The sequence below is a fragment of the Gracilinanus agilis genome, chromosome 2 (genome assembly GCF_016433145.1).
Source record: "Gracilinanus agilis isolate LMUSP501 chromosome 2, AgileGrace, whole genome shotgun sequence".
NCBI lineage: Eukaryota > Metazoa > Chordata > Mammalia > Didelphimorphia > Didelphidae > Gracilinanus > Gracilinanus agilis.
The window spans coordinates 463411936-463431266 of record NC_058131.1 but is presented as its reverse complement, the minus strand read 5'-3'; the positions used below and the strand labels follow the sequence as shown (position 1 = coordinate 463431266).

Below are 19331 nucleotides of genomic sequence, written 5' to 3'. Positions count from 1 at the left end.
GAAAGAATTTCCAGAAATTAGGTGGCAGACTTTACACTTTGTCCTAGTGAGTTTGGACCAGAATTAGACAGGAAGAGGCTAGTCTTTCCCTAAAAGGTTTGAGTCCTTCCTCTAGGACTCAAACTAGATTTCCTGGATTCCTGGGTCTTCCTGGTGGCCTTGATTCCAGTTTGACCATGGCTTCCTGGTCCCCTAAAGACATCAATAAGCCCACCCATCTAGAATTGGGGTCTTTCATCCTTAGGCTTGTCCCACCAGCCATAACACCTGCTTCAACTGGGCAAGTTATTTCTATGTGGTGGTAGTGTATCATTGGTGAGCATCCTTTCTGTGTTATGGTTAAGTAAACCTCCTTTTATTACTTATTGAGTCACCAACAAGTGCTGCATTTAATTTAAATATTGGGACTTATATTACCAGGAGACTGGCTGGAGTCAGGCCCATCCTACAACAGAATTTTGTGTGCATTCCTTGAAGGCAGGGATTATCTTTTGCTCCTTTTTGTTTTCCCAGCCCTTAGCAAAGTATCTGGCACACAGTAGGGATTTAATAAATATTTATTAATTGTTGATTGATCCTGAGCCTCATCCAACCTCTCACTTGGATTGAGAAAGCTGAAATAGAGATGATTTATGTTATTCTGTGAATAGTAACATAATTGTTTATTTAATTTACTGTTGATTAGATTGGGAAAGTTTCTGATAGAGTTTTGTTAAAATTCTTTTTTTTTTTTTAAATTTTCTTTTCTATTTGGGATAGGCATGGATCTGTGAATGTTACAGATTTTAAATCAAGCTGGAGAAATGGTATGGCTTTTTTGGCTGTCATTCACGCTGTGAGACCAGACCTAATTGATATGGATAGTGTAAAGGATAGATCCAGCAAAGACAATCTAAAAGAAGCATTCAGGATTGCAGAACTCGAACTAAACATCCCTAGACTATTGGATCCAGAAGGTAAATGATCTCTCTCTTTATCATCCTATAATTCTTTTTTTATAATTTTTTTGAGGTAAAGCATAAAGCTAATTATAAGAAGTCTTTACTCATGGTACAGAACTCCATATACCCACATAGATGATACCCCTTCCATGTCTTAGTTGACAGTCCTCATGAATAGCATAGCCAAGTCACTCATAATTTAAGAGAAATATCAGAAATAATATTTATGAAAGCTAGGGTGATTCACTTGAACTGTTTACTGATGTTCATAATATAAGTCAGTAGTTCCATGGGTTTTTAAAAAACAAAAACAAAAACAACAGGGGGGGGCAGCTACGTGGCTCAGTGGATTGAGAGCCAGGCCTATAGACAGGAAGTCCTGGGTTCAAATATGTCCCCAGACACTTCCTAGCTTTATGACCCTAGGAAAGTCACTTAACCCCCATTACCTACCCCTTACTGCTCTTCTGCCTTAGAACCTTAGAACCAACTGGTTCTAAGACAGAAAGTAAAGGTTTTAAAAAAACCTCAATAATCTTTATCTTTTATCTTAATATCAGTTCAAAGGCAGAAGAGTAGAAATGGTCAGGCAATTGGGGTTAAGTGACTTGCCTAGGTTCACACAGCTAGGAATTGTATGAGGCCAGACTTGAACCCAGGTCTTCCTGACTCTAGGCCTGGTGCTCTATCTACTGTGCTACCTACTACCCCTACCATGGGCTTTTAAACTTCAGTAATTTTAGGGTCTTATAACTAGAGTTCTTTCATATTGGATAGATGACATGCTTATTAATATTAAACTTGGAAATAACTCAAAATTAGGAGGGATAGTTATCACACTGGGTAAGTGGGTCAAGATCCAAAAGGTTCCAATGGTCTAGAGTAGTGATGGGCAAACTACAGCCCATGGGTCAGATGTGGCCCCCTGAAATGTTCTATCTGGCAGCGCAACATTATTCCTAATCTGACGAATACAATGAGTAAGATACAATACAATGAAACTTCGAAAGAGTTGCCTTAGAAACAGATTGACAGATGAGCATTTCCTTTCTTTTGGCCCCCTCTTTAAAAAGTTTGCCCATCTCTGGTCTAGAGCAATGATGGTGAACCTTTTAGAGACTGAGTGCCCAAATTGTACCTCCAATGTGGCATGTGAGCTTCCTTCCTTACATCAGATAAGGGAGGGAGGAAGCGCTCCCATTGGGAGTGGGTGATGTGAGAAATGTCCTGAGGCACGTGTGGAGAAAGGGAAGGAAGCGGCCCCTTCTGGCATGCTCCAGCACACGTGCCATAGGTTCGCCAACACAGGTCTAGAACAAAGCTTTCAAAAACAAAGTTCATGAGCTACATGAAGCCCACAACATTCCTGAGTATGGTTTGACCCAGATTAAAATATATTTGGGAAATATTTTATAAAAAAAATAAAAATGTAATAAACCACGGATATATTATTATGTAGTTTTCTAAGTCAATGTGTGCCCTGTAGGAATACTTATGTATGGCTTAATGGCCTCTATTTCCATTTGAATTAGATACTGCTGCTTTAGGGCATTGAGCTGAGTCTTACAAGATGGAATTCAATATTGATAAATGGAAAAATCTTACACTTAAATGCAAAAAATCAACTTCACAAGTACATGAGTGGGGAGGCATACTTGGTGTTTTGTGACAGAATTGGTACAGACCAGACCAGTCCAGAGAATTAGGCTCAGGACTGGAATTCAATGAAACACTTTTGAAACACATTATAAATAAAAATGACTTTTATAATAAATAAAAGCAGGTACAGCATGCTCCTTTCAACTTTGAATTCTCTTGGGGATCTATGCTGGCTTAGGAAGCAATTTCACAGGGCAGTTAGAACTCTGCTATACTTAAGGACATGAACTCCCTATAGGTAGAAGTTTTTAATACCCTTATCATTCTGGACCAGCCAAATCCCAAGGACAACCTTCTTGCCTTATTAATGGGACCATTCTAATTATATGAAAATAAATGTTATTCCTACAAACTATGATTTGACAGGGAGCTGAATTCTGAAGAAACTTTGGATAGAAGGATGAGTTGCAAGCTCAGTATGAGTCATCATTGTGAGGTGGCATTTTCATTTGTTTGCCATCTTTCCAATCTGATGGGTGAAAGGTGAAACCTTAGGACCATGTTATCCATAAAATTTTGACATCATGTTGGTGAATAATTCATCTAATCAATAGTTTATCAATATATCTACATAGAGATGATAATTAAACCCAAGGGAGCTAATGAAGTTATATATAGAACAGGCAGAGAGAGCCTTGGTATATACATACACAATTTAGTTATGTAATTTGGATAATAATCTGGCAATGGAAAGTAAGGAATGGTCTGGCAAGAGCAGAAGAACTAAGAGAAAGCATTATCATTTAAACAGAAAGGAAAAGATGGTCAACAGTATCAAATATAGAGGTCAGTATGCATAAAAATTGAGATAAAGGCTTCATATTTGACAAGAGAGCATTGGTAACTTTAGAGAGAAGCATCTTTGTTAAGTGATGAAGCTGGAAGCTGGATCTCAAGAGAATAAGAAATAAGTGGGACGGGATGAAGTGGGGATAATGAGCATATACAGCTTTTTCTAAGAGTTTGGCTATGAAAAAGAAGAGAACAATAGGATGAGAACTTAAAGTTATGGAAGAGTCTAGGACAATTTTAAAGTTTGAAGGAGCCATGCAGTTTGTAGGTCAAAGGGTTGAGAAAAACATAAAGGGAGAAGTTGAAGATTAGAGGGGAGATAACAGGGGACAATTAGCTGGAGAAGATGTAAAGTTATGGAAGTAGGGGCATACATTGAGGGGGATGGCTTTGGATGAGGAGAATGGCTAAAGAATAATGTTGAAATTTAGGCTTAAATCAGGGTTAGTGATTTCTCTATATAAATTTACATAGTAAATGTAAATTGGGAATAAAATGGAGTCCAGATACTAGGGATATACATTCAACTCAGTTATTGGTAATCTGTGAAACACTGGAAAATAATTTTCTATTTTTTACTTCATTTTCTATCTTCCCCTCTAGATCTTTAAAATGAAACCATTTTCAAGGTTGTCCTGTTCAGGGGATAGTGTTTCTTTTTATCCATTTTGTTGATTTTTTTGTAATCTACTATTTAGTATTTTTACCACAAATTTTCCTCTAAGTGATATTATTTTTTCTTCCTCATTGTTTTCTCTCTTCTGCTTTTCTTCTTCTTGCCTGTCTTCCTTCCCTCTTCTTTGTATTTCTCTCTTTTTCTGTCTAATTCCTCATTTCTATTGCTTGTTCTCCACAGTCAGGCTCTCTAAATATTCATTAGCATAAAACAATTTAATATTTTTGTATCTTAAGACAATTAAGAAACTAATGAAATAGTCTAATAGAGGTAATTTTCTCATTGTGTGAATGATAGTCCTAGGTTTACTACAATGAACACAGTGTGAGGACCAGTTAACTCAGTCATTTAAATGCAACATTAGTTACTGATGTAATCTAAATACCATAGTCACTTGTGAATGTATGAGTCATCTCTTGACCTAAATATTTTTGTAAGTTTGTTGATATGTCTACCTGCATACATCATTTGTAGTTTCAAAAAGGAGTAAACTTGTGAAACTAGTATAATTAATCTCTGAGATCTAGTTCTTTTTCAGTAATTAGTATGCTCTGATTATGTGAAGCTGGATTATGGAAGCTGTCAAAAGAACCATCAGAGATGGGAGAACGAAAGATTACTTATGATTTATAGTATGGATTGAATTCTAGTTGATTTCATTTGATTGAAATGTCTAAGCTGGATAGGATAGCTTCAGAGGCCTCTCCTAACTGAGGATCAATGAATGAAAATAGTAACAATAATGATAATAATAGTTAGTATTTATATAGTGCTTTAACATTTATAGTGCTTTAATGTGTAAAACTTCATGAACATTATCTCACCTTATCTTCATAACAAAAGGTAGTAAAGAAGCTTATACTCTTTTTGGAGGAGACAAGCATGTCCTGGATGCTTCTAGTTCCAGGATGTAGGGAAAAGACCCAGGAGTTCTTAGGGATATTGTAGCTTCTGTTATTCTGTAACCATGGTCATTATAATTTAAAAAAATCTTTTATGTATGTTTTGGTACTTTCCTAATAAGATTATCCCATACATATAAATGCCCAAATCCTTTTGTCCCTATCTTGAGTAAGATTCTAAGATTCTAATTCTCTTGATTTCTACATGGAAGTCCCTGGGCTCAGTCCCCCAACCTTATTTCTAGGTGAAAATGGTGGAAAACCAAGAAGCAAGTAAGTTCAGTTATTTTCAGTTCAAACTCCCACAATTCCTTTTCCTTCCCAGAATTCTCTCCCAGGGCTTATCTTAAAATTCCCTTTCTTTAACTAATCCTAGAAATCAGTCTGTCCCTAATTTATATTCCTACATTTCTTCCCTACACTACTTACTTAGGCACAGCACATATTCTGGATCTGGCAGAAGGGGTGATATCTATTGTAGGAGATTCCATGTAGGATGTGGAAGAGGAATCTGGGTTCACTATAAACTCTACCAAATATAGTTGTTTCCCTGAAGGAACTTGTATTATTTGTAAATTGGTTCTACATGCTTAAAAGATACCTGCTCTGTGGCCAAAATGAAATTTGTTTCTTCAGTAGTGAAAATTTTGTGACTCAAAACCCCTGGATGCCTATTATGTCCAGAAGATAATCCTGCAAGCCAGCTTCTTGTACAACTTCGTGCAGTAGATAGAGCTTGTTTTAGGTACCTTTTTAGCCTTGTTTCCTCTGTTCTCTACCCTCTGTTTTTCCTTTAAGGGTTCAGTAGCCTCATAATGGCCTTTAACTGGTCAAGCCTTTCCTGCTATGCCTGGTGTCCCTTACTTTGACTACTTTTCCTACATCTTACATTCAAACCCTTCTTTCATCTTGCTATCGTATTGTAAGGGATCTGGCTACCTATTTCATATTAGGATGTTAATGACACTTACTGGTTTACTGTAATATTATACAATTTAGAAGTGGGAGGGTTTTTGCATATTTTCTATTCAAATTCTTATTTTACAGATGAGGAAAAAACTATGACCAATAGAAATCAGTTACCCATGCTCTAGATTGTATGTGTTTTAAATGAGTATAACACAATAAATGTCTGTGGAATTTGATAATTTGATGTAACTTTCTTAAACATCCATAAAAATTAGGCTAAAAGAGTGTTATTTACAAATTGGAGCCCAAGCAACCAGAGCCCTCTGGCAGTTTTCATGAAAATAAGCACATCTACACATTTTATGTTCCTTCCAGATCCTAGCACAATACTTAGAAAAATTAATATATTTTATCCAGACCACTGAATGTAGATACAAAAGAAAGAGTAAGTTCAGACACAGTAACATTTGATTTCTCTACTTTGCAACTACCCAAATGGCTACTTTGGCATGCCATTTCCCTAGTATTTTGTTGTTTGGGAATAACTGAGCAATGGTAGATTTAAGCTTGATCTGTTTCCAAATCATTATAAATTCAAAATTAGTGAAGTTCAAAGGAACATGTTTTTTACTTTTCCCATTTGCTACTTCCTGGTTTCATAGCCTCTGTAAGCCAAGAAAGTCTTTGCCTTCTGCTACTCTTGGCTCTTCTCTCCTATTTCGAGCATAGAGCCTCTAGTATGGGCAGGCAGCCAGAGACTCTCAGGGTGAAGAATATTTTGGGATTATTGTTGAGATTGCTTTGTAGCGTAGTCTGGTGAATGAATTGTTGTTAAGCACAAATCTGATGACTATATTTTTGTTGATGGTTGCTTACAATATTTTTTCTTTATTTCTAATTTTTTAAAAATTTTGAGTTCCAAATTCTTATCCTCCCTCACAATCCTCTCCTACCCATTGAGAAGACAAGCAATATGATATCAATTACACATATGAAATCATGTAAAACATTTCCATATTAGCAGAAAGCAAAACTGAAAAAATATACTTCAATTTATATTCAAAATTATCTGATGACTGTAATAAGTTTAATGCTCAAACTGGAAATTGGTAAAAGGACTAATGGTATTATCTGTCTTGCAGATGTTGATGTTATCAACCCAGATGAAAAATCGATCATGACCTATGTGGCTCAGTTTCTACAGTATTCCAAAGATTTGCCTGTGACTGGAGATGAAGTTCAGGTAGTTGTCTGTCCTGTCATTGAAGTTAATTTTATTCTCTACTTATATAGTTCTTTCAAATGGAAAAACTTTTCTTTGTCATTCTGGCATCAAGTTGTCATGCAAATTATCAGAATACTATTATTTAATAATTTCAGCTTTTCTTTTGTTACACCTGTCATTCAGAGGCATAACTGAGAGGTTGAAACTTCATAGGTCTGAAAGAAGTGTACACTGAGGCTTCCTCCCATTCTTTCCTTGGCTTCTATTTAAATCTGGAAATTTTAACCTGAATTCTGAGAATTTAGGAAAGAAATATATTTTTAGAACAATTTAATTATAATTGATTTCCTTTATAATTCTTTAGATTTAATTTTTTTGCATTAAAATATTATTTGGAGAAGGGGTTCATAGTTTTTACCATATTGCCAAAGGATAAATGAGACATTTAAGAACTTTCCACTTAGATAAATAAGCTGCCGATTTCCTCCCCTCACCCCCAAAATTTAACCACATAATCATCTTCTATATTTTGAAACTTACCCTAGGCTTATTTTTAGTCAGTCACCATTTTGTAGATATTAAGCCAAAGGCTTACTAAGTGTGGAGGAAAGAAGAATTCACTCTGTAGTTCAATCATTTCTGACCTGGTGGGAAGCTACTATCTCCTTGATTTCTTAATTAACTTTTTAGAAACAAAATCTGAGTGAAGAAAGAAGATTTAATTGTTCATGTTGCAGAATGGAATGAGAGAAGTGTTATGTTGGCTTAATAGGAAAAAAAAAATCTGTATTATAGATATAAAATGCTAGAAAAGTGAAAAATAAATTGTAATTTTGCTGATGTTGCCAAAATGTGGATTCTGTGTTTAGATACAAGCAAATGTACTATCTCTAAGATAATCAAAATATCTAAGCTAGTTCACATCACTTGGTACTGTGATATGATAGCGTTGTTCAATCATTCAACCAGTTAATAAAATTTAAAGGCATTGGGGGGTGCCAATATAAGAAATGAAACTAATTTCTACTCTCAAGAAACTTACATTCTATTGGAGGTGGAGGGAGTCGTCAAATACATAATTATTTAGAGAAGAGAGCACTATCTGTTGAGAAAGAGGACATGATTAAGAAGGCAATACGATGGGAAACAGAAGTGGGGATGGAATCAAGGGCTCTTTAGAAGGGTTAGCTTTGGTAAAGAGGAGGGCCACTTCATTATCAGAGCCTGGAGGAAAGTGTCCAGGGGTAGGGGGTTCAAGAAAGAGAGAATAGGGAGCTTATGGTAAATTACCTTAGTTTTCCCAATAAAGTAAGAGTTGAAAAGAGTCATATCAACTGATGCAGAATGAATTCTGTATTTATCATAATTGTAATTTTTTATAGTCAGTAAACATTTATTAAGCAATCTACTATGTGCCAGGTCCTGAGTTCCATTTTCTAGTCAATGAGCATTTCCAATTCTTTGCTATCACAAAAAGTGCTGCTAAGAATATTTTAATGTACATGGAAATATCTTTCTCATTAATGGCTTCCTCAGTGTATAAATCTAGCAGTGGAAGTTCTGGGTTAAAAGGATGGACATTTTAACTTTAGTGACTTATTTGTATAATTCCAAAATACTTTCTAAAACAGTTATATTAATTTAAATTTCCACCAACAGTGTACTAGTGTGCCATAAACTCTCTAACACTGACTTTTCTTATCTTTTGACATCTTTGCTGAGTTGTTTTGATTTGCATTTCTTTTAGTATTAGTCATTTGAAGTATTTTTTTAACATGGTTGTTAACAATTTGGAATGCTTCTGAGGCTTTTTAAAATGCCATCTATCTAATGTCATTTTACCATCTCTCTAATGACTGTCCATTCAATAACCATTATGTTTTAATTCTTGTTGTTCTCACCATTAGGAGAAGGTGAAAGATGCCACAGTCTGGCTGATTTCACAAGAAGAAAAATTGCATAAGTTACAGATGGAATCAGAAAAGGAGACATACTTTAAAAAATCTCAAGTAAGTTTGAAAGTTATTGACTTAAATAGCACTAATGTTTTGATTCACAGAGTACTTTTTAGCTATCCTTGAGGGAGGTTACTATGTGAGCATACTTATGAAAAATATTTATAAAGTAAAATCGTTAACTATAAAATTCTCTTCTGATCTTAAGAGTTCTTTCCTCAGAAGAACATTGCATAATTTTGATCACTAAATACTGATTAAGTGCCTATAAGGCTAAAAAAGATTATTAGAACATTAATGAGATCATCACATATTCCATAGACCCTCCCTCATTATATTTCTCTTCCTCTTGCATGTTGAGGTGGCTTTGTTCCCATTCTAGTAGAAATGCCACAGCACCTATACAGTGATATGTAGCTTAGGGATATGTATCTCTATGACATCCTCAAGATATATGTCACCATATTAGTATCCATGACTCGAGGGTGGAGTGAGAAGAAGCATCTGGGTAAGTGAAAAGGGCCAAATTTAAGACCGTGATATTAGTGAACTTCTTTCTAGTCAGAATGGATTTCGTAAACAACAAACAACAATATTTAGCTGAGATTTATAAAGGATACACTTTAAATTGCCTCTTCATTCAAATTGTAGGCCATGAGAGCTTTTGTGGAGTCATTCAATGAAGAAAAAAAAGCCTTTTTGGATGTGCTGTCCTTAAAAAGGAATGTGGTTGGGTTGGTGGATGATCAATCTCGATTACGACAAGCATGGGATAAGCTCACTAATCAGGTGACTTCTATTATTGTTGATTTTAGAAGCTCTACTTGATTTTGTTTGGGTTGGGCAAGGCTTTGTCTTTAGTGAATGGCCCTTTTTTGGACTTATGTTAGATTCATGGAAAAAATCCCTAACCAGAAGGGAAAACAACCAGCAGGTTTGAACATATGATGTTAAAACAAGTGGAACAATGAGAGTACGTGGACTCTAAAATCTTTATATTCCAACTTTTCTTATCTTATCTTATCTTATCTTATCTTATCTTATCCTTAATTGGAGACCCTTTATGATTTTCCATGGTCCTAAAGACTTTGATTTTTGTCTTTGTGCCTCCAGTGTCTAGCACAGTACCTGGCACATTGTAGGTATTTAAAATATACTCATTGATTAGTAATATATACTTGTTGATTGGTTGACATTACAGATGAGATAATATAGATAACTGTTCAGTGATCCACTGAATATTGGCTTCAAATGAGTTATGAAATAGACTTTTTTTGACTTAAGTGACTAGATTGCTTACTGGTTTCATAGATTTGCACAAAGTTCAATAATGAGTTACTCCAAAAACTCCTTTCTTAGATAACATTGCACTAACCAAACTTGGAACAACACAAAAGGTAAGAAACATTTGTTAAGGGCTTGTTGTATATGTTCCAGGCACAATACAAACTGCTTTTTTTCCAAATATCATCTTATTTGATTCTTACCACAATCTTGGAATGTAGATACTATTATTGTCCCTACTTTACAGTTGAGGAAACTAATTAAGTGACTTGCCTAGGATCATATAACTGATGAGTTTCTGAGGCTGTTTCCTGAGGTCGAGTCTTTTCGAGTCGAGGCTTAGCATTCTCTCCACCAAGCCATCTAGCAAGCTACCAATTCTACTCAATAAAAAAGATTAGCCTAACTCATTCCAGTAGAAAACTAAAGTGCATGAAAAAGTAATTGCAGGGGGCAGCTGGGTAGCTCAGTGGATTGAGAGTCAGGTCTAGAGATGGGAGGTCCTAAGTTCAAATCCAGCCTCAGACACTTCCTAGCTTTGTGACCCTGGGCAAGTCACTTGACCACCATTACCCACCCTTACCACTCTTCCACCTAGGAGCCAATACACAGAAGTTAAGGGTTTAAAAAAAGTAATTGCACATGGAAATAGGGGGCAGTCTATTGAATTAATTAATAAACATCAGTGCTTCTCCTAAAATTAAATGCTTTGAGAGGATCGGACTTTAGTTGCTGACTTTTGATAGTATTTTCAATAATTTCATCATCACTCACTAACCCCTAAATCTATCTCTTTAAAATCATTGTTGTCATAGTGAGACTTTGTGGTCATGAAATATGGTACATTGTGATCTCAAAAGAATTAAAGTTATAAAAAGCCCAAAGAATGTGGGAAGGTCTATATTGGACATAAATAGTTTGCAGCATGCTCCCACTGATTATTTGCACCAAAGAAATGGTGTTAAAGACTTAACTGATGACTCGTGTAACTAAACCAGCAGGTGGGGTGGCTGGGTAATGAGAATGAGAGACATTACAATGCACTGAACATAAATTCATGATTTCTTGATGATTCAAGGTCAGCATTATGAACAGTTATAACCGTTTGTAATGCAATGATGTCTTTAGGGCTACTGGTTGTATTGGCCTTAATTTTTTCTTTCACTTATTATCCCCAGGTTACTACACTATTTTAGTTGTCAATGTTATTGTCTTTTAACATTTTGACTGCCACCATTTTCATCTTAATGGTTTTTTTTTTCTATGGCCGTACCTTTTTCTGGGGAGGTTGTGTAGCCATTTGGATCTCATTTTCTCTTCCATAGAGCTGCCAAGTCATTTTCCTTAAGCAGAGATCCGACTATGTCACTATTCTACTCAATAAACTCAATGGCTTCCTAGTGTCTCTGGAATCAAATATATATAAAGTCTTCTGTTTAGCTTTTAAAGCCCTTTACAACCTTGCCCAATTTAACTTATTTCATTTGTTCATTATTCCTCCTCTTATAGCCTGTAATACAGCTAATCTGGTTTCCTCTCCATTTTTCATACATGACATTCCTTCTTCCATCTCTGTGTCTTTTGCTTATTGTTCTTCATGCCTGAGATGTATTCTTTCACTTTTGCTTCATAAAATCCTGCTTTTCCTTTAAGACATTGCTCAAGAATTACTTTCTTTTACATGTAGTCTTTCCTGATCTTTTCAACTTCTAATGCTCTCCTTCTCAAACTACCTTTTGTCAAATGACGAAATTGTATTTATTTGTGTTTATTCTATGTGGTTTTTGTATATTTGTTTGGGTGTATATAGATAGCCACATGTGAATATCTCTTGTCTATCTCTATCATCTTTTATCACTATCATCTATTTCATCTATCTGCCTGTCTGTCTGTCATCTTTGTTGTCTCTCATGCAAGCTTTTTGTAATCTAGGAGTGTTTCATTGATTGTATTTTGTATATACAGTGTATATCCAGTGTGTGGTACGTGGTAGCTACTTAATACTTTTTTTTTTTTTTGATATATGGTGTAAGATATTGATACAAACCTAGTTTCTGCCAAGCTGTTTTCCAGTTTTCACAACAGTTTTTGCCAAAGTGAAACTATCCATATGTCAACAAAATCATAGATTAAGTCCCTATCAGAGGGCTTGGTTGATTTCTGCTATATAATATATTTTGAGATCTAATAATGCTTTCTTTCCTCTTTTCTTCTTTTTCTGAATATTTCCCTTGTGATTAGCCTAGACACTTTGTTCCTCCAGATGGATTTTATTATTATTTTTCCCAATTCTAGAAAGTTACCGCTTGGCAGTTTGATTAATATGGCATTATATCTTTAAATTATTTTTGGTGATATCATCACTTTATCATTTTATTGGCATGGCCTCATTAACATTTAATACTGGCCCATTTTTTGTCTTCCATTATATGTATAAAGAGAGTTTTATAGTTGTAAACATGTAGTCATGAGTATCTTTTCCTCAGCTTTTTTGTGATATGTAATTATTTTGAATGGGATTTTTCCCACTTTTCTTGCTGGATTTTGTTACTTACATATCAAAATTGTCTCCACTTGCTACTGCTACTTCTCTCAGGCTATCTTTTGTTATTGCCCTTCTAAAGCCTTATAACCTCCTGCCCAAACCTATTCCTGGTTGTAATTTAGAATGAAACTAAGGTTAAATAAAACAGAACTATCTACCCTTGAGTAGTAAACTTTGTGATAGCTATTTTTGTTTGAGTCAGATAAATTTTCACTTATTTTTTATTTATTTTTGGGTTCTAAAATATTCTGAAAGTTTGAGACTGTTGGAAGTCTGAGAGGTTGATGGAGTATAATCTATATCTTATTTATTCATTTATTTTAGAGAAGAGGAGACAGAGGAGACGTTTTCTTTTCCTTTTGACCATGAATTAAGTGAGAATTGACTATAATATTTATTTTTATTTTTTTCAGCATATGATCCTTGTAAACAACCATTTTCCTTTTCCGTGAAAAGTAGGGCTTGGTTTAATCTCAAGGGTTCCTTTCCATTTTCTATGGTTCTCACTGGAGTTTGGAGGTTTTGGAACTCTTGACTGTATTACAGGCTTTCTGGATGGTGTGAATAAATAATTTACTCTCTTGGGATAAATCTGTTTTCTAGGGGTCTTGGGATAAAATATAATGCAAATTACTGTTGTAGTAAAAATTAGTTGTGCATTCTAGTAATCAAAAATAATAAAACTGTACTTTTGTTTTAGCAGAAACAGCATATGTTAGTGGGAAAAAGACTGAATGAGTTAGATGACCTAAATTAACTAGTTTTGTAAATTGGAGCAAATGACTTCCCCTTTCTGGGACTCAGTTTCCTCATTTGGAAATTGAGAATGTTGAACTAGATGACAAGAGTACCTCTGTCAGTTCTAAGCTTCTAAGACTGTTGTTGGGAGCTTGTGCCTCCCACACAAGAAAAAGATGTTGACACTGGCATATTTTCTTTCAAAATCATTAATTTTTAGAATCTTTGGTTTTGATCTTTCAGTAAGTCTTCTTTCTCACTATTTGTTTAGTCAATAGTCCAAAATTTCTGGATTACCTAGCTCTTCCAGGTGAGTAAATAATTTCTTTGTAATCATGGACTTTTAAAGGTAACTCATTCATGACATTGGAATGTTATTTATTAAATCTGCCAAGTGCTAACTAAGTTGCTTACTAAATAAGGTCCCTTTTAAAGTGCCTAAATACAAAAGATAGCTCTATCCAATAAAATAGCTAGAATTTTTACATAGCCTTAAGGTTTACAAAGCATTTTGTTTATGTTTTCTCATTTATTATTTATAATACCTTTATTTATATGAGTTAAATATTATTATAAACATTTTATATATGAGGAAATTAAGATCAAGAGAAGGTAAATGCCTTATCCAAGATCAAACAGCTGGTAAGTGAGGTTATGTACAAAGGTTTTCCTGACTCCCAAATCTTGCACCCTACCCATTTATCAGTCAGTCAGTTGATAAATATTTATTAAACATGTGCCAGGTACTATGTGAATGCTTATTAACTATTGACTACCTAGTATGCCATCTAACTTCATATATCCTCTAGAAACTGCCAAAATATTCTTCCAAAAGCATGAGTCATTGTGATTCCCTCTTCAAGAAGCATTGGTGGTTCCCATTTGTGTCTAGGAAGAAATATCAGCTCAACAATTTTGCCTCAATTTATCTTTCTAGTACAGTCATTTTTCAGTCATTTCCAACTCTTTGTGACCCCATTTTCCTTGGCAGAAATACTGCAGTGGTTTACCGTTTTCTTCCCCAGTCCATTTTCTAGATGAGGAAACTGAGGCAAACAGGGTTAAGTGATTTGCCCAGGGTCACACATCCAGTAAGTATCTGACACTAGAATTGAACTGAGAAAGATGAATCTTCCTGAGTCTGGGTCTGGCACCTATCCATTGTTAAGTATCTTCTCCAATCTGTGCAGCAGCCAAACCGACATTTTGTTTCTATAAGTTAGCATCCTCTCACCTTCTTCTGTACTGTTGTACAAGTAAGTGGTTTCCTGTGCCTGGTTACTTATTACCTCAATCTCTTAGAATCTTTCATTTCATTTTTGCTTAACTCAGATGTTGCCACCTATAGAAAGCTCCTCCTGTATCCCTTAATTGTTAGTTCTCTGTACCACCTAAAGCAGTGATGGGCGGGCAAACTATGGCCTACGGGCCAAATGTGGCCCCCTGAAATCTTCTATCCTGTTGCAGAACGTTATTCCTAATCTGATGAATACAATGAGTAGGACACGATACAATGAAACCTCGAAAGAGTTGCCTTAGAAACAGACTGACAGATGAGCATTTCCTTTCCCTTGGGCCCCCTCTTTAAAAAGTTTGCCCATCACTGACCTAAAACAATTTTTTATTTACTTTTTGTGTTGATGATGTGTTCGCCCGGTAGAATGTAAGTTCCCTGAGGACTAGGACGATTTTTGGTGGGAAGGGGTTTGTTTTATGTTTCCATTATCTAAGAGAGTGCTCTGTATATTGTAGGTACTCAGTAAATGCCTACTGAGTTGAACTGTACAAAGACATGCTCAGGAAAGCTTATGAAGAAATGTATGAACTCGAATGAATGAATGAATGAATGAATGAATGAATGAATGAATGAATGAATGAATGAAAAAGCATTTATATCTGGTCCACTGTGTTGCTCCAATACTTTTTACAACTCTGAAATAATACATATTGTTTCTAGAAATCCACTGAAGAACACGTGATCTTTGTTAGGTTTTCCCAATGAGAAAAATGGGAGGTTGAAATCATTAGCCAGAAGTTCAACTTTTGCTTAGGTCTTAGAGACCTGATTATAGATTTAGGACTAGAAAGGATCTTATTATTGTTATAGTTCATTTGTTTCAGTCATATATGACATTCGTGACCCCATTTGGGGTTTTCTTGGCAAAGATACTGTAATAATTCTCCATTTCCTTCTGCTCATTTTATAAAGAAACTGAGGCAAACAGGGTTAACTGACTTCTGCAGTCACATATCTAGTAAATTTCTGAGTTCAGATTTGGATTCAGATCTTCCTGACTCTAAGACTGGCACTATCCACTGTGCCATCTAGCTGCCTTTAAGAAAGGACCTTAAGAGACCATCAAGTTCAACTCTGATTTTACTGAGGCAGCTGGGAGATGCAGTTGATAGTCAGGAAGATCTGAGTTCTAGTCCTACTTCAGTTACTAGCTGTGTGACTCTGGGTAATTTACTCTGCCTCTAAGCCTCAGTTTATTTTTCTGTAAAATGGGAATAATAATAATAGTACCTATCTTCTAGGATGTTGTGAAGATTGAATAAGATAACATGTGATATGCTATCTAAATCCAAATCTTATTTTTATTTTTAAATTAAGAAATTGAGGCCCAGAGAGGTTATGATTCTGTTTCCCTTACCTCCACCAGGGCACAAAACTAATTAGTATCTGAGTCAGGATTGAAGCCCAGGTCTTCCTGACTTCAAGTTCAGCTCTTTGCCTACTATATATATGGTAGTTTTGATAGTTGAATCAAAATTTAAAAGATCAATAAAAACAGCAATACAGGAGGGAGGGCAACATAGATTTCTGAAGAGGACACATCCTTAGGATGATGAACTGCCAGTGTAGTGTGCTGAGAAGTCAGCTTCTAGAGTGTCCCCTGTATGCTAGTATGGCAGAAGGAGTTGTGTTCAATGTCTAAATCATGACTTAAATGACTATCAGTGCCATCTAGATATTTTTCTAGTTTGGCAACTCAGGAATGCAAATATTTAGATTTCATCAGTAAATACCAAAGTCCCTAACAGAATGGTCATAACAAATATTTAAACATGTTTTAAGACTACAACAGTTATAATTTCACTGTGTCAACAACACGTGTGTGTTTTATAGTGAGTTTAAACCAAAGTCAAGTTGATCTTCCCAAAACCAGAAATGAAAATTTGGTCATTTTACCACAGCACACAACATGTTCTGTCTTCTCTGACTCTCTATGATCCTGTGAGCCATATCACACCAATGCTATCTATGGAGTTTTCTTGGCAAAGGTAATGGAGTGGTTCCCATTTCCTTCTCCAGGGGATTAAGGCAAACAGAGGTTAAGTAATTTGCCCAGGGTCACAGAGGTAGTAAGTGCCTGCAGCTGGATTTGAACTGGCTCTTCCCAACCTCTATCCACTGAGCCACTTAACTGCCTCCTCATAGCATTTTAATTCTCATACAACACTGTGAACATTAACCTTTCAAGATAAGTAGGTAGAATAAGCACTATTATCCTTACTTTATTTGTGAGTCAAACAAGTTAAATAACATTCCTACATTCCCAGAATTTACCAAGTGATGGAATTTGTACTGGGACCTAAAGCCTTCTGGAGCTTACAATCAAACAGGGCAATATAGCACATGCTGTTGTTGAGTCATTTTCAGTCATGTCCGACTCTTCGTGACCCCATTTGGAGTTTTCTTGGCAAAGATACTGGAGTGGCCTGCCATTTGCTTCTCCAGCTCATTTTGACAGATGAGGAAACTGACAGAAACAGGGTTAAGACTTGTCCAGGGTCACATAATTAATAAATTCCTCTAGGCCAGATTTGAACTCAGAAAGATGGGTCTTCTTGATCCCAAGCCTGGTACTCTATCAATTGTGCCACCTAGCTGTCCCTATATGACACATACACAGATAATTATAATAATACTTGATGGGTACTGTAGTGAGCTAAGACTTTGAGTAATATTTTAAAAAATAATGTTCAGATACTAAGTGATCTTTAGAATTGTGAGGAATTGAAGTGAGGAATACTGGTAGAAAATATTCAAGTTAAATCATCAGTTTGAACAAGTTGTAGCTTTTGATTGTGATGGAATACCACTATGGCATAATAAACAGTGAGTGGGTTAATTTTAACAGTGATTCCCAAACTTTTTTGGCCTACCACCCCCTTTCCAGAAAAAAATATTACTTAGCCCCCTGGAAATTAATTTTTAAAAATTTTTAATAGCAATTAATAGGAAAGATAAATGCACCTGTGGCCATCACTGCATTGCTGCAGCATCCTCCAAGGGGCAGTGGTGCCCACTTTGGGAATTACTGATTTAGAAGAACATGGCAAGACCTATATGAAAGTGAAATGAGCAGAACCAAGAGAACATTATATACAGCAACAGAAATAATGTTTGAAGTATGGCTTATATATATATGACCATCTACAGAGAAAGATAAAGATAAAAATAAGTAAGACAGTTTTATATATACATTTATCTTTTTGTCAAATGATGCTTTCTCTAGTATGGGGAAGGAAGGCAGGGTAGGAGATACCTAGGAATTTTAATGGAATAAGCAAACTAAATAATTACGTTTTAAAAATCATTAATAAAATCACATTTATTTGAATTGCCTTTCAGAAATTCCTTATATGTTCTATTTAATCATTCTCACTAAGTAGTTGGCAGTAGAACACCAAATACTGAATAATTCTCTTTTTTTCCCCTTAAGATTAATGAATGGACTGCAAAGCTGGATCAAATCCTACCTCCACCCCTGGATCAAATTGAAGTCTGGCTCCAGGAAATAGAACATCTTATTGCAGAGGATTTACCAGATTCCCAGAATTACAATCAAACTATGGCTCTGATCAAAGAAAGAATCTCTTTATTTAAGGTTCGTAAGTAAAAACAGAAAGGAAAGGAACATTTTAGAGACATTGTTCTTGAATACAACTTTATCCTAAGAAGGGAATACACTATTAAAGGTGATCTTTTATGATGATTGGATCCATTTTTTCTGAGAGATAGTGAACTATTTATCCTAGGTTCATATTGAGAGTTCATATTGAGAGTACCAATTGAATCCAACCCTCTTCTTTTGGGGATTGGATATTGGGAGCAAGGGGAAGGGTATAGCTGAGAAATTCCCATCCAGGTATGGATTATAGTCATAGAAATGGATACTGAAGTCTAGATCCAGGCAAGTGAGAGGCTAGATATAGTAGTGGATAGAACATTGGACTTGGAGGTAAGAAGGTATGGTTGTTCAGTTATTTTCAGGTCTAACTCTTTGTGGCCTCATTTGGAAGTTTTTTTGGCAGGGATACTGGAGTGATTTACTATTTTCTTCTCCAGCTCATTTGACAGATGAGGAAACTGAGGCAAATCATTAAGTGACCTAGGTTTTCATAGCTTAGAAGTATCTAAGGGCTGGCACTCTTCTATACCATTTAGTTCTCCTGGAGTTAGGAAGACCTGGGTTCAGATATGTCTTCAGACACTAGATGTGATTAGGAAAGTAATTTTACTTTCTAGCCTCAGTTTTCTCATTTGTAAAATGAAGGGTATAAACTCAATGATTTCTAATACTACTTTAAGTTCTAAATCTATGATCCTCAGGGTTATGGTATTCACATTGAAGAGGCAGAATGCAGTGTCTTAAGTGGAAGCCAAATCATAATGAGAACTTATGAAAGACCCAAGA

The 19331-nt window shown here is 35.5% G+C and overlaps 1 protein-coding gene across 1 annotated transcript in view; it reads left to right on the top strand.

Moving 5' to 3' along the window:
- SYNE2 (spectrin repeat containing nuclear envelope protein 2) overlaps positions 1 to 19331 on the top strand; it is a 419774-nt gene that overhangs the window by 109758 nt on the left and 290685 nt on the right. The window contains exons 9-13 of the mRNA XM_044664857.1: positions 760 to 956; positions 7022 to 7122; positions 9012 to 9113; positions 9711 to 9848; positions 18357 to 18521. Of these exons, the coding sequence (XP_044520792.1) occupies positions 760 to 956; positions 7022 to 7122; positions 9012 to 9113; positions 9711 to 9848; positions 18357 to 18521 (703 nt within the window). The remainder of the gene's footprint in view (positions 1 to 759; positions 957 to 7021; positions 7123 to 9011; positions 9114 to 9710; positions 9849 to 18356; positions 18522 to 19331) is intronic.